Source organism: Neolamprologus multifasciatus, chromosome 1 (assembly GCF_963576455.1).
Source record: "Neolamprologus multifasciatus chromosome 1, fNeoMul1.2, whole genome shotgun sequence".
Lineage (NCBI taxonomy): Eukaryota > Metazoa > Chordata > Actinopteri > Cichliformes > Cichlidae > Neolamprologus > Neolamprologus multifasciatus.
In genome coordinates this window covers 4,658,032-4,673,107 of record NC_140439.1, presented here as the reverse complement: position 1 = coordinate 4,673,107, position 15,076 = coordinate 4,658,032, and the positions used below count along the sequence as shown (strand labels likewise).

At 39.3% G+C, this 15,076-nt stretch overlaps 1 protein-coding gene across 4 annotated transcripts in view; it reads right to left on the bottom strand.

Annotated features, from left to right (window-relative positions):
* Positions 1–3,023: 3,023 nt before the first annotated feature.
* The window catches only part of LOC146525160 (multiple epidermal growth factor-like domains protein 11), a 289,529-nt gene continuing 277,476 nt past the window's right edge, over positions 3,024–15,076 (bottom strand). For 3 of the 4 annotated variants that reach the window (XM_085154285.1, XM_085154203.1, XM_085154371.1), the window contains exons 24-26: positions 13,230–13,283; positions 9,384–9,602; positions 3,024–5,283 (exon numbers count right to left, since the gene is read on the bottom strand). In XM_085154285.1, the coding sequence (XP_085010411.1) occupies positions 5,078–5,283; positions 9,384–9,602; positions 13,230–13,283 (479 nt within the window). In that variant the 3' untranslated portion in view covers positions 3,024–5,077. The remainder of the gene's footprint in view (positions 5,284–9,383; positions 9,603–13,229; positions 13,284–15,076) is intronic. The other variant, XM_085154443.1, reaches the window with a different exon arrangement.

Below are 15,076 nucleotides of genomic sequence, written 5' to 3'. Positions count from 1 at the left end.
CCAGAGATGGGCAGTAACGCGTTACTGCCCATCTCTGGCCCCAAGTCAATCACTTTTCACAGTCAATCACATAACAGTGGAAGAATCCGCGAGAAACTCGCGGATTCTTCCACTGACACCAGGGTTCCACTGACACCCTGGTGCAGGCACACCTGCACCAGGGTAAACCTCCGCCTACCCCACTCCTGCTTTACAGGTGAAAATAGAGCAACAGGACCGCTAGTCTTTGACTTTATTTATTTTCTGCTGTTTTACTTGCATCTATTTCAAAGACTGAGTGTAAACACACAAAAAATATTTTATTTTATGTGCTGGAATGTGCAGAAAATAGGTTTAAATGTTAAACTAATTTCTTCCAGTCAGAGAATGTTGCAGATAATTAAATTTTTGCTTGATGCATAAAGTTAAAAGAATAAAACTAATAAAACAAGTTTTAAAAAGAGACTTTTCCATTTGATTACATTTTGTATGATGGATTATGTAGAAAAAGTAGAATTGGGCTGAAAGATCTATCACTTTATCACCTATTCAGGTTGTAAATCGGGTTTTTAAAAAGTAACTACGTAATTAATTACTTTTGAAAATAAGTAATCAGTAAAGTAACGGGATTACTTTTTTGGGGAAGTAATCAGTAATTAGTTACTGATTACTTTTTTCAAGTAACTTGACCAACACTGCTTGGGGCACGAACTCCTCCCTGACCTGGGACGAGTTTATTTTTCTTATGGCCATTAAATTTTGGTATTTATTCAATACAGTAACATCAGGTTTTACAGGTTAGAGATTTTAAAATTCCATGGAAATGACCACTGAAGTATTAAGTTAGTAAACTAAGGAAAGGAGACTAATTAAACCAAAAATAATGAATAATGTTTTAGTTTGACCCCAGACCCATCCACTAACAAAGGAGGCTTGTCTGCGTTATGTTTCTGTTGTGAAGATAGCTGAGACTTGTTTGATGAAGAGTGAAGTATTTAGCCTTTAGCACAGTATTAACCCTTTCACGCTATTCAAAGGCTGTTTTCTTGCATTTGTGTCAGTGTTGATGGCATACTTGCACATAAACCACTACATTGGACATATGTCACTGCATACCAGTGGCGGTCCTAGCCTGTTTGGCGCCCTGGGCGAACACTCCCTCTGGCGCGCATATTACATATTAAACATATTAAACATATTAAGGATTGCACATTAACATAAAACTGTTGTCAGAACCACACTGAATTTCACCAGAGAAACACACACACACACACATATGAAGAGAGAGAGTATGCATAGTATGCAAACGGCTACCAAACAGCCATCATAATTGGTCATACAATGAGAACAGGACGAATCAACAACTAACAATGACTAATTAATACTGTGCTGAACACAGTCCAAAAGATTCAATAAGCTACATCAGTGTCTGTTTACTATCATAGCCAAGTGGCTAATGAATGTAAACGGAAGTTTTCACTATCCCTACTAATTGATGTTATCTTGTTGTATCTGTTGTGGTCAGTGCGATCCTCTGTGCTGTTGCATGCTGGGGCTGCAGGTCGAGGGTCACAGACGCCGACAGACTAAATTAACTGATCCACAGGGCCAGTAATGTTGTGGGGGTGGAGCTGGTTAGGGTGGTGTCTGAGAGGCAGATGTTGTCCAAGATAAAGACAATGTTGGATAACACCTCCCACCCACTCCATGACCTGCTGGAGTGGGTGGACAGAGACTGAGATTACCAAAACGCACCACTGAACGACACAGGAAGTCCTTCCTGCCTGTGGTCATCTCCCTGTACAACTCCTCCATCTAACACACTGTAAACACTGCAACAGTTACACTTTTTACACACACTCTTTTCTGCTCTGGAATATTCTTCTCAATTTTCTTGATATTTATTTATAATCCTCTCTGTTAATCCTTGATGTTTATAATTGACTGATCTGTATATATTAGTGTTATTTCTTAAATGTGTAAAATCTGTAACATAATGTATTGTTTGGAGTTTAGTCTGTTACTATTTTTTACCATTTGGGAATTTAGAATTACCAAATAATCCAGCTCCACTAACTGCATGTCTTTGGATTGTGTGAGGAAGCTGGAGTACCCAGAGAGAACCCATGTAATAACAGGAAGAACATGCAAACGCCACACAATAAGACCAGATGGTGGATATGAACTCATTGGGCAGGCGTGCTGCCCTCTATTAGGACCTGATTAGCAAACAGAATCATTTTTACAGGAGGAGGAGGACTCCCAAACTTCTGGTTAAACATTAAACATTAAAAACAGAAACTTTCCACCACATGACTGCAGCTTTATATCTCTGGATGAAAGGTGAAAAGAGTTCGTTTGTTTTTTAAAATCAACATATGACACCACTCTCCTGAGCTGTGATGACTTTATTCATTTCAGAGTTTCAAAAACAAAAAAACAAACACACACCCTCCCCCCCCCAAAATGTAAGCAGCACTACATACACCTATACACACGAACTATTGTTTGGATCAAACATATTAAACCAATAAAAAAACAAAAACAAATAGAACAAAAACAGGAAACCAAATCATTGGGATAGCATAGCTGTACACGTAAGATTGTCAACATGTCCTCTTATTGCTGTTTGCTACAGCCGAACTTTAGTTGCTTCAGACCCTTTTACTTTTGCGCACTTTGTAAATGCAAATTTATGATGAAACAATGTGTTTGTAAGACAAAATAAAAATGTATTTGTGAATCCTTAATTCATTCCTTTGGCAGCAGTTGGTCTTCATGAGTTTCAGCCAGTTTAAAGCCAGGTTTAAGTCTTCAGCTTGTTTTAGTTAACTGGTTGGGTTAAAATTAGGGATGCACCGATACTGATACTGGTATCGGGTATCGGGACCGATACTGTAAAATGTGGTATCGGTTAACTCGTAAAAGTTAACCGATACCACAAACCGATACTAACTTATTTCATTAATCAGAGGGTGGCTTGTCATTTTTGTTGTAGTTTTTTAGATTGGCCACTAGGGGGACATCCCGCGCTAAACTATACTAATACGCTAATACTATACAGCTGCTGTAGCTAGGCTAAACAAAATGTCAGCAGTGTGGAACAGCCAACTTTAACTCAGGTTTTGGAAAAGCGAAGAAAAATGTCAAGAGAAAATCCACGGGCAGTTAAAATAACAGAGGCTCTGACTCATTTTATCGCTCTGGATGACCAGCCAATGCCGGTCATGGAAAACATAGGATTGCACCGTCTTCTCAGCATACTCGAGCTGCGATATGAAATTCCCAACCGCCCACACATCAGGGAGATAATGGTGCCAAAACTTTCTGGTAAAGACAAGCAGTGTGTGCGATGTCAGTCCTCGGTTTAACGGCACAGCGGACTGACGAGGAGTTTGTTCGTCAATGCCAAATACTTTCGTTATTTTGTTTGTTTGTTTACAATATGGACACTCTGCAATAATTTAAAAGTTTATTTTATTCTCAAACCTAATTTGTATTTATTTTATTCCAAACAGAAGTGTTTATTTATTATTCTGAAAGCTCGAGACAGTGCCAATAGTTCAGTGATATTTTGTTAAATTACAATGTGGAGACTCTGCAATAATTTAACAGAAGTGCTTATTTTTCACTTGAAATTTTTTTGTGGTCATTTTTATTAAGATATTATTTTTTATCGGCAGAGAATAAATTAAAACCTGTCTTCCAATTCATTGCATTTGTGTGTGTGTGTGTTAGAAGTATCGGTTTTTGTACTCGGTATCAGCAAGTACTCAGATCCAAGTATCGGTATCGTATCGGTTTGAAAAAATTGGTATCGTTGCATCCCTAGTTAAAATAACATTAGTTGAACTCATTCAAACATTTCTAAGCATTAGGTGATGAATAAATATAACTGAAAATCTATCATTTCATCAATTATAATGTAAATCTATAATCTGTAAAAAAGGAGAGCAGTCTGAATACTTAGTGATTGTATGTCTATCATTTTAAAGTTACTGCTACGTTGCGTAACACATTTTTGTCAGAGCTACATGAAAACACATTTAATTGTGTTTAGGCAGTAAAATAACAATAAAATCAGGGAAGGGGGAATTTGCCTACAGAACTGTTGTAACTTCCAACCTAAAATATATTTATATTTCCAAGAAGTATGTTCCAAATGGCATGTCCACAGTAGCATGACAATTATCAGCAAACGAGCTCAGTCATCTGACCATGATCACAATAAAAGCCAAACAATAAGGGTATTCCTCACTAACCATTATGCCCTGAATCACCTTTTCACATGCATGTATAATAAGCTCAACATAAAGAAAATAAACTACAACTATAATCACTAATGTACAGTAAGTGTACATCAAATACACCACTTTGTCTACAGTACATACAAAAAATAACGTTTCTGAGCAAAAACATGAACCCCAGCAGGATCTTTAAATATGTAAACACGAAATAAGAAACAGTGTGTATAAAATACTATACAGCTGCTGTAAGTCTGAAGATACTCCAGTTATCTTTCTTTCTGTCCTTTTTTCTGGGGAAATAAAAGGATTTCTTCAGACGAGTCCATTGGATTTCTTTCCCACAGCACAACCGTGATGCCCACATGATCATTTGGACCTAACATGCTAGTAAATAAAGTCTTTGCACATGTACAGTGGGCCTCAGTCCTTTCTTTGGCACAGCCGTTGCAGTCTTTACGCGAGCAGTTTCTTTTTTGACATTCATCTTCTGAGTCGAGATGAATCGCTGAAACTAGTATATTTATGTGTATATGTACTTGTATTACCCCGCTGCTGGCAATTTTGGTGTAAAATTAAGAACATAAAGATGTACTGGTGACTGACACAAAACAGCTCAGACTGGTTGGTATATCACAGTAAAATGTCAAACAGCTGTCTGACAGTCTAGAAACTGCAAAACAAACAAAACAAACAAATAAAATGCTACTTAGAAAATAAATAAGTAAGTTTTAGTCCCAGCAACACATTTTCTCCATCCTTTAAATATCAACCTGTATTTACTCATCAGTGTCAAAACACTTTCTACTTTCATAGTTTCTTAGTTTGAGCGCACTGGATCCTGTTGGGGGGCCCTAGAGCAGGGAACTGGTGGGGCTGCCGGGCAGTGGGGGGCTGCAGCTGTTCAGGTTGAGGCTGTGGCTGTGGGAGGGGCTAGGGCGCATTGGCAGCAGGTCGTAGTGGCTCGGGATGTGGCTGTTCCTGGGGAGGTCGTAGGGGTTCTGAGGGTAACTGGGAACCACTGCAGCACCACTTGCCGGCACGATACTTATGGTTGGTTCTGGGGGAACAAAAACCAAGAGAGTGGGTCTTTTATTTCATTTATATAATTTACACAATGCAAAGCTGTTGTCAACAAAGAAAATACGTTTTCTTCTGCCTTATTTCAATCAAGTCCAAACTTAGTAAAATGTACTACAGGCATCAAATTCAAACACTTGAAGCACAGAGTGTCATAATCCTGTGATAACGTCATCATCCCCCTGGCGTCCGGCCCCATTCCAGATTGCTTGAAAACAGTCAGTGTCTTTCCTTAGATCCCACTGTTTTTATAATTATAGACCAATTTCCAAACTCCTGTTTATTTTCAAAATCCTTGAGATAGTTGTTGCTCTTCAGCTCCTTCAAATTATTGTAGGAAACAACATCTTTGATAAATTCTCTTGTAATAATTAGGGATGGGTACCGGTATCCGGTGCCATGATGGCACCGGTTCTGACATAAACGGTAGTAACCAGACTGAAAAGCAGCGCACATTTCGGTGCTTTTTTTTCCTGAGCTGTGATACACTTTAGATTCCAGCCAATCATTTTACGTTTCCGAGGATAGTAGGCGGGTCCAGGTACGTACGTTCTTTTAGAGCAGAGCTACAGATTAAAAATGCCCAAGGCGAAGCGGTCAAAAGTCTGGCTGTACTTCACAGCAAAAGATGCAAACTCAGCAGCTGCAACAAGTGCTTTAAGCTGATACTGTGATACTGTCAAAGGAGGTAACACCTCGAATCTGATGAAACACCTGGCGACACATAGTGTTTTTTTAAAAGCCGAGAAATGCACCGTATTTGATAGCTTGCTGCGAGACCTCACACCGAGCACATCTACTGCGGGTGTGGTGCCTGTTATCGGACCCGGAGTTAGCAACATCCCCCAAAAACCCGAAGAGGAGAGTCCTGGCCCCTAGTCCTGCCAGTGTAGCAGAAATGATGAGGATGATGATGCAGCAGCAGCCGTTCTTCTCTGCGTGAGTAGCTTAATGTTGTTCGTGTGTAATTTACGTTGAGTAGGCTAACCACGTTATTACATTAATGCATGTAAGGTGAACTAGCAAACACCATCATAGCTACATGCGGCTGTCTTCTTGTTTGATGGCAGATACTCCCTTCACCCTGGACAAAAAGGCTAAAATGACCAAAGAAAAAGTGGAAAACAGTTAAACATGAGAGGTTTTTGGACAAAGTTTGTGTTTTTCCCATTGTTTAAGCTGCTTCCAGCCAAGAGTGATACCATATATGCCCCATAGCTGCAGAAAAGGCTAACATTGTTATCTTTTTACAAAAAAACAGCTGAACATGAGAGGTTTTTGGACCAATTTTGTGTTCTCCATTCTTTAAGCACCGGTTTGAGCACCGTTTAAGCACCGGCACCGTTTCAAAAGTACCGGTTTGGCACCGGTATCGGATAAAACCTAAACGATACCCATCCCTAGTGGTTACAGATAAAACCACAGCACTAAAACAGCTTTACTAAAAATGATATTGTAATGCACTCAGATAAAGGTGAGCATTCAAGTCCTGCTTGACTGATCTGTAGCCTTTGATACTGTTGATCAAGCTACTTATTAACAGACTACAAAACTGGGTTGGCACCACTGGTACTGCCCTCAGATGGTTTTCTTCATACTCATCAAACAAATACTTCAGTGTATGCATTCATCTGCACCGCTTGCATGTGGAGTCCCCCAGGGCTCAATCCTTGGACCAATTCAGTTTTTTTAATATACGTTACTCCTGGGCCATCTCATTAATGGGTTTAGTTTAATGTAGATGACACACAGTTTTGACATACCTTTCTGTCAAACCCAACAACCTTAACAGCTTCTCCTGCCTCAACAAACGTTTCTCTGCCATTACTAATTGGATGTACTCTAACTTCCTCCATCGCAATTCTGGTAAAACTGAGGTTCTAGCACACGGCCAAGACACATTCTCCAAGGAGGTTAGTCAGTACATTAGCCCATGCAATCCTCCATAACCACAACTGTGCATTAATGTACAAGGATTACCTATGAGTCTACTGATTGCTGATTGGTTGACAAGTGGGCTGGAAAAGGGAAGGGAGCAAAAAAACCTTCAAAAATAAAAATACTTGAAAGCACATGGTTCAGTTCCACCTGCTGAACTATACATTTTTCTGTGAGCTAGTTTCATTAGTGTAGTGCGGTGACTCGTACAGAAAGGAGAGCAGAGATGCTGTTTGTTGGGCTGCAAGACGCTAATTAAGCAATGAAAAAAATGGTAATACTCACTATGTATTAACAGACCTCTCTGTATTGAATCGTATCTGTTATTAATCTCTGTCTCTCTTCCACAGCATGTCTTTATCCTGTCTTCCTTCTCTCACCCCAACCAATCACAGCAGATGGCCCCGCCCCTCCCTGAGCCTGGTTCTGTTGGAGGTTTCTTCCTGTTAAAAGGGAGTTTTTCCTTCCCACTGTCGCCAAAGTGCTTGCTCATAGGGGGTCATATGATTGTTGGGTTTTGTCTGTATATATTATTGTAGGGTCGACCTTTTGAAGATTAAGTATTTCAGTAGCGGGACCACGCCTCCAAACACGCTCCTTCCGGTTCTCATCTATATCGGTTCCCCCAGTTCTGCGAGCTGTTCATTCTCGTTCACGTGCCCCGCCTTCCATCCCTCCTTTTTTTCAATTCTTTAACTTCTTCACTTCTGGGGATCTGCCAGGCCCGGGAGCCGTTGCCAGTCCCCTTCAAGGCCTTCCCCAAACCGCCGCTCGATTCATGTTCAAGCTTCACCTTTATCTACTAAAACCTAAATCGAGGACGTGGGCCCAGCTAGTGAAACTATATAAAGTGCCTTGTGGTGACTGTTGTGATTTGGCGCTATATAAATAAAACTGAATTGAACTGAATTGAATTGATACAATCAAAAGCAAAACTGACAACCTGTGATGACTCGTGATGACGCGGGATAAATAATATGGTCATAGTCCAATCGCAGTGGTGCAGTCCCTGTTGGCTCAAACAGCATAAAAGCCCTCTATGGTAAATGGACGGGTTCTTATATAGTGCTTTTCTACTCTGAATGAGCTTTTAAAGCACTTCATACAACTTGCCTCATTCACACAAGCATGTTTTCCCATGCTTTCTCTACATCAACGCAATGTTAGCCTCTGCATTGCCAATGCTGCTTCTCCACTTTATTCACCAATGATTTTCCACATGATAAGAAAGGGCAGATGCAGCTTAATGTTTTTGTGCTTTCTCCAATACTCTCTGCTGTCATCTCTCTGTTTCTTCTTCTGTCCACCTCTGCATTTTCTGTATTTTTCTCTCAAGATTTCAACTGGAATCTCCACTGTTCTAGCCAACAGAGTGGTCAGCTTCAGGGCAATCAGCTATTCTCCGAACTAAACAATGAGAGCAGCCTAATGTTGTTGCACTGCAGTCCAAAAAAGTATTCCCAAAGGAAAAGACAAAGGCAAAACTAGGGGGAAAAATCAAGAAGAAGAACAAGAGTAAGTTAAAAATACCTGCAACAGGCTGCACACAGGCTGAAACATGAGCACATATTGGACATAGGCAGGCTGTGCGGTTTGAACAATGGTAAAGTGGTCCGAAGGGGCCGTAGGTCTGACCAGAAAATATCCCCACACTAGCACACTGCCAGGAGCCTGAACTGTTGATACGAGGCATGATGGCTCCATGCTTTCATGCTGTTTACGGATCCTGCTGTCTGAATATTGCAGCAGAAAGTGAGACTCTGCAATGTTTTTACAGTTTTCTGTCCCCTGATTTTGGTGAGAGCTGTATCCACAGTTTCATCTTTTTAGTTGACAGGATTGGCACCATTTCTGCCATGTGATTGGCTGATTAAATATTTGTGTTTAAAAGCAATAGAAGGGTGTATCTAATGAAGTGGCTGGAGAGTATACTTTAGTGCAAAACAGTAAAACTAATCACAATAGTGGAATTCTTAGTGCAAAACTGGGGTTCTATTATTCAGCCATACAAACACTGTGCTAACTCCACCTGCACCGTCCTGTTTGCTCTGTATGAGTACTGTGACTGTGTATCTCAAATGTGCCTAAAAATGTTCTTATTAAACGAAAACAGGAGACAAATGTAAAACACTGCAAATGTACCCATGTTGTAGACATTCTTGGCAGGCACAGTGGTGGTTGTCGTCGTACTGATGATGGTAGCAGAACAGCCGTGTGTCGTGTGTTCGTGGTGTGCTGGTGATTTCATCTCCACGTAGCTGCTCTCTGAGTGCTTACATAGACTGGGGTTGTCGGTTATGGTGGCGTACGGGTTTTCACTGTTGAGGGAACAGGTGCTGGACAACGAACTCTTCACATAGTCTAAGGAGAGAGCGAGACACACACGGTTTAATCTTGTGTGGTATGACATTATTCAATGCTTAATTAAAAGAGGAGGCTGCTCCAATGTCCACAGTGATCGAAGGCTTAGAATTCCAATTTTCACGTTTTAATACTATTTCATTAACAGATAAAATTCTTTAAAGAAAATCATTTTTGATGATTTTAATCCAGCAGAGCTCCAGCTTTTCATAAAATGATTTTTTGCGTGTCAAATCAGAAAGACGACTTTCTGCAGCTATTTCCTGCATGACTGAAGCCAGATTCCTGGTCATTATTTTAGTTACCATAGTGACCAAATTCTCCTTGGATAACTGATTATACCATGTACTGTTAAAAGAAAATGAGACACTTCACAGTGGTAAACATGTCTCTGTCACAACCTTTTTGATGTGTTGCTGCCATCAAATAAAAATGCTGCAATATTCTTCTTATAATATTATTTTATTTTTCAGTTTAATATTTGATATTTTCCCCCCTAGGTTCTACTGTGAATAATATATTGATTTCTTAGATTTGAAACTCATTCTTTTTTTATTTACACTCTATATAGTGTCAGCTTTTTGGAATTCAGATGGTAAAAATATTAAATTGTATAAGAAAAACACTTTAATTTTTTAATTGCTTAGGTTGCATTTCAAGACATTAGATGGCTGGAAAGGTCCCAGTCTAATCCATGGACCTTATAGTGAGATAAACAGGTATTCTGTTCACCTTTTTGCTCGGTGTAAAGTAACTGAAGAGCAGAGATGGGCAGTAACGCGTTACTGTAATCCGATTACTTTTTTCAAGTAACGAGTAAAGTAAGGGATTACTATTGCAAAAACGGTAATTAGATTACCGTTACTTTCCCGTAGGAACGCTGCGTTACTGCGTTACTAAAACCGTGATTTTTTGCGAGAATGTCTCATGACAGTGACGTAAGCGAGTGCGACGTTCGTGACAACAGCTGTGTGCAGATTAACAATGGATCATATATCGAGTGCAGAGAGAGTATGAGCGTGCAGCGTTTAAAGCGTGGAAGTACTGACCTTACTTTGAGTTTGATTCCATAAAAAGTGACAAAAACATTAGTGTCCGTTGTGCGTGGGAAGAAAACTTCTTTTTACAGCGAAAAAAAACCCCTAAACTTCCAAACAAGCACCGAGTAGCTACGACGTAATGGGAAACTCACAGAGAAACTCGCGGATTCTTCCACTGACCGCTGCACACCTGCACCAGGGTAACCCTCCGCCTACCCCACTCCTGCTTTACAGGTGAAAATAGAGCAACAGGACCGCTAGTCTTTGACTTTATTTATTTTCTGCTGTGTTTTACTTGCATCTATTTGAAAGACTGAGTGTAAACACAAAAAAATATTTTATTTTATGTGCTGGAATGTGCAGAAAATAGGTTCAAATGTTAAACTAATTTCTTCCAGTCAGAGAATGTTGCATATAATTAAATTTTTGCTTGATGCATAAAGTTAAAAGATTAAAACTAATAAAACAAGTTTTAAAAAGAGACTTTTCCATTTGATTACATTTTGTATGATGATTATGCAGAAAAAGTAGAATTGGGCTGAAAGATCTATCACTTTATCACCTATTCAGGTTGTAAATCGTGTTTTTAAAAAGTAACTAAGTAATTAATTACTTTTGAAAATAAGTAATCAGTAAAGTAATGGGATTACGTTTTGGGGGAAGTAATCAGTAATTAGTTACTGATTACTTTTTTCAAGTAACTTGACCAACACTGCTGAAGAGGGAAACAGACCAGAGTCAAACTCTAAAACGAGAAGCTGAGTGTGCCTGTATGGAGCTGTGCATCTCCTCTATACCAACACAGTGAGAGACTTTTTAAAGCAATGAAAATATGTGTTAAGTAGGAGCGGCCCAGAATTTAAAATAATCTGTATTCCTCTTTAAAATCAATACATATTCTGTGTAGTCTTTCAGTTGGATTTGTTGTAAAGAACAGAAAAGCTGAGGAGTTTTCCTTTAGGAAACATGGATATTAGAGTCTGCATTGGAACACTTGACACCAAAGATTACATTTTAACACCAACATCAGCACTCGAGGGCAGCTGAGGTTAAAACCTGCAGATAAAGGAAATGTAAATCAAGGCACAAAAAGAGCATTCAGTTATAGAGAAGGAGAATTCTGTTTCCGAGGGGGAGTTTGGGGCTGATGAGGGTTAAAGCAGGAGGATGACCCCAGCAGGGAGGAAAAAACACAGTGAGGGGAGACGTTGGGTTCACCCTGCAAAGACACAAACACATCTATGAGCACAGGCTGGACAGGATCAAGAGGAACAAAGTAACACCACCTGTGTGGCATGCTGCACCTTTTTCTTCATCTACATGAAATCACACTCTGCACTGCGAGCAGCTCTGCGAGGCTGCAACTGAAATAGTCAGACATCACATGTTTCCCTATATTTTAATTCTCATCATTCTCACAGGAACGATAAAAATAAAGATGTTAGCTTTATACTGTTGTTGCAGGGGTGGATGCTGATGGACACTTGTGAGTCCAACGTTCAGATTCAGTTTCTGAATGTTTTATTTTCAAATCTCGGCTCTCGTCTAACTCACAGAACAGACAACACCAGCTGCTGTTCAATTTTCTTTTTTGTCTTTTTCCTATTTCATAAAACTTAAAATCAATGCATAAAAGCACATAAAAGCACATGCCTACACCTCACCACTCTGTGAGCCCTGAAGGTGTCCTGTGTTATCAGACCCCAGATGGTAGCAGCAGATCTTTAGGGCCTGAAGCGATCAGACGCCTCCAGAGATCTGACTAGAGCTTTCCTGCACATGGTGGTGGTTTTCTACTTGTCCTTCTCTATAGTGCTTTGATAGCTATTAAGGGCAAGAAAAAATAGCTGCCTATTGCCTGTTGCTGGGCCATGTCACTTTTGAAAACAGGACGGTGCAGTGTTGCATCCTGGTCTAGCGGTACTGGAACACAACATAAGGTTTATAAGGAAAATGACCCGCCCTCGTCCCCAAAACCACACCCAGAAGCTGATTTACAAGTGAAAGGTGGCTTATTGTGTCTAAACTGAAGCTTAACTTAAGCTTCAGTTCAGACACATCAGCTTCTGGGTACGGTGTTGGGGACCATTGGGGTCATTTTCCTTATAAACCTTATGTTGTGTTCCAGACCCCTAGACCAGGGAGTAACATGCAGTGAACAAAGTATTAGTTATTACTAACAGGGGGTCTGGTAAAAGGCACGCCTTGTGGTGAAAACCTTTTGGAGTAGGTAATTATAAAGCATTTCTTTAACTCCACAAGAGCTGGCATTCTGGAAAGATCCAGAGCGTTACAGCTTATACATATCAGAGGTGCTGAGGTGCTGCCTCTCATGTTTCAAACACATCAACTGTTCACTTGGAACTTGATCTAACATAAGATAAGATGATGATGTGCTAGGTGATTGGTACATAAAAGGATTTTAAACTGGACTTCCTGTAGAATCAGTATAATCAGCAGGTCTCCTGTTGTGTAACATGCAGTTTGGATATTTCAGCACAGGCCACAACAAGCTGGGGTTTTAAATGCAAGAGAAACGGTCACTAGCTAACTGTTCAGGTCAAAGGTGACAAGAGTGGCACAGTACCTCTGTAGCGTGGCTCCATGTGGTAGCTGTAACGTTGATTAATGCAGTAAACACCTGCACAAAGAAAAGAAAGACCACAAGATTTATATGATTATCATAAAGATCCTTTTAAAAATCTATTTATACGCATGACATTTTTATAGTTCTTGACATTTTAGATGCTCTATAAATGTATTTTCCCAGTCAGCAGTCAGTATCCATGTCAGATAGACACACATTTTTCTCCTCCTGAAGGGAGGAAGTATGTTATGTCTGTGAGTTTGTTAGCAGTCTAGCATCCAGTTTTCAAATCGTGTGATGATTGATGCAATAACAGGGTGAAGTCATAATAAAAACATCATAAAACATCAAAGTTTTAGTACAGCAGTCGCTCCTCGGAGAAGGTTGTGCTCACTCAGTGCTCTTGCTGTACATACAGTCTGGCAGCTGATCATTAAACTGATGTTTTACACTAACTCATGGCTGACTGTTGAGAAAAAAAAATCTAGCAACCAGAGGTTCAAAAGAGGATTTAACAAACATCTTTTTAAAAAGTTGTCAGACGACCTACAAACTCTGTGTTTAAACAATACAAACACAAAATTGTACAAAGATATTTCACATTTGGAAACCTGTTTAACATATTGACACATTTTAGAAAATCTGCTGAAAGATTCAGCAGAGAAATCTCCATAAAAGAATATTCAATAATCATGATCTTTGATGGTTTAGAAAGCACTGCATCAAAACATCAATCGCTGCTCAGAAATACTTCTGATACTTATTATTGGTGAACATCAACGCATTCATAAATACAAGCTAAAATTCTACCAAATGCCAAAAATGCCAGCATGGATAATTAGAGGCTGTGTGGTGAATCCAAAATCCTAAATACTTGGAAATCAGTGACACCATAAAAAGAGCAAAGGGGATGTCTGTCTTCTTATCAGCACAGATTCACACGTCACTGTCCACGACCTTATGTAGAGTCCATTTGTGCACATCGCACGGGGAACTTTCACCTTCCATGGCAAATGATACTTAAGTGTAAACTTGGTTCATATTGGAGCAACAAACAAACAAACAAACAGGCTTTAATCAGTTTACTCAGACTTGCTTCTACAGCATCCTGATGACATCATGTAGCAATCAATGCCTTTATTTTTGTCATCAACAATTTTTATTTATTTCATTTTAAACTTCAATAACAGAACTTAAGGAAAACTACATAAATAAATAGTTTAAAAAACAAACAAACAACAACAAAAAACAAAAAAAACAAAAAAAACCCCAAAAAAACCCAAAAAACAAAAAAAACAAAACACACCAACAAAACAACAAAACAAAACAACAAAAAACAACAAAAAACAAAAAACAAAAAAAAACAAAACAAAACACAACAACAAAAAACAACAAAAAACAACAAAAAACAAAAAAACCAAAAAAACAAACCAAAAAAACAAAACAACAAACAAAACACAACAACAAAAAACCAAAAAACAAAAAAACAAAAAAACAAAACACAACAACAACAAAAAACCAAAACAAAGGGAAGTTATCCTATTCTTTCTTCGCACACCAATCCCCACACCACCACTCTGTCATTACTCCTGTTCTTCAAGTTACAGAAAGCCAGCTTGTAAAGGGGACCAAATACAATCATATTGATGCAATTTGTCTAATAAACCATAAGTCACTTTTACGTAAGACGCCAACTTAGCCATTGTCTTTAGCCACTCTTCATAGGGAGAGGGGTTCTTTTTCCGCCAATGTCTTAGCAGGACCCATTTGGCCGTAGTAAGAGCCAGAATAATCCATCTTTTCTTCCATTCTTTGGTCAGAATTCAGCAAAGATATGAGGCGGTAAC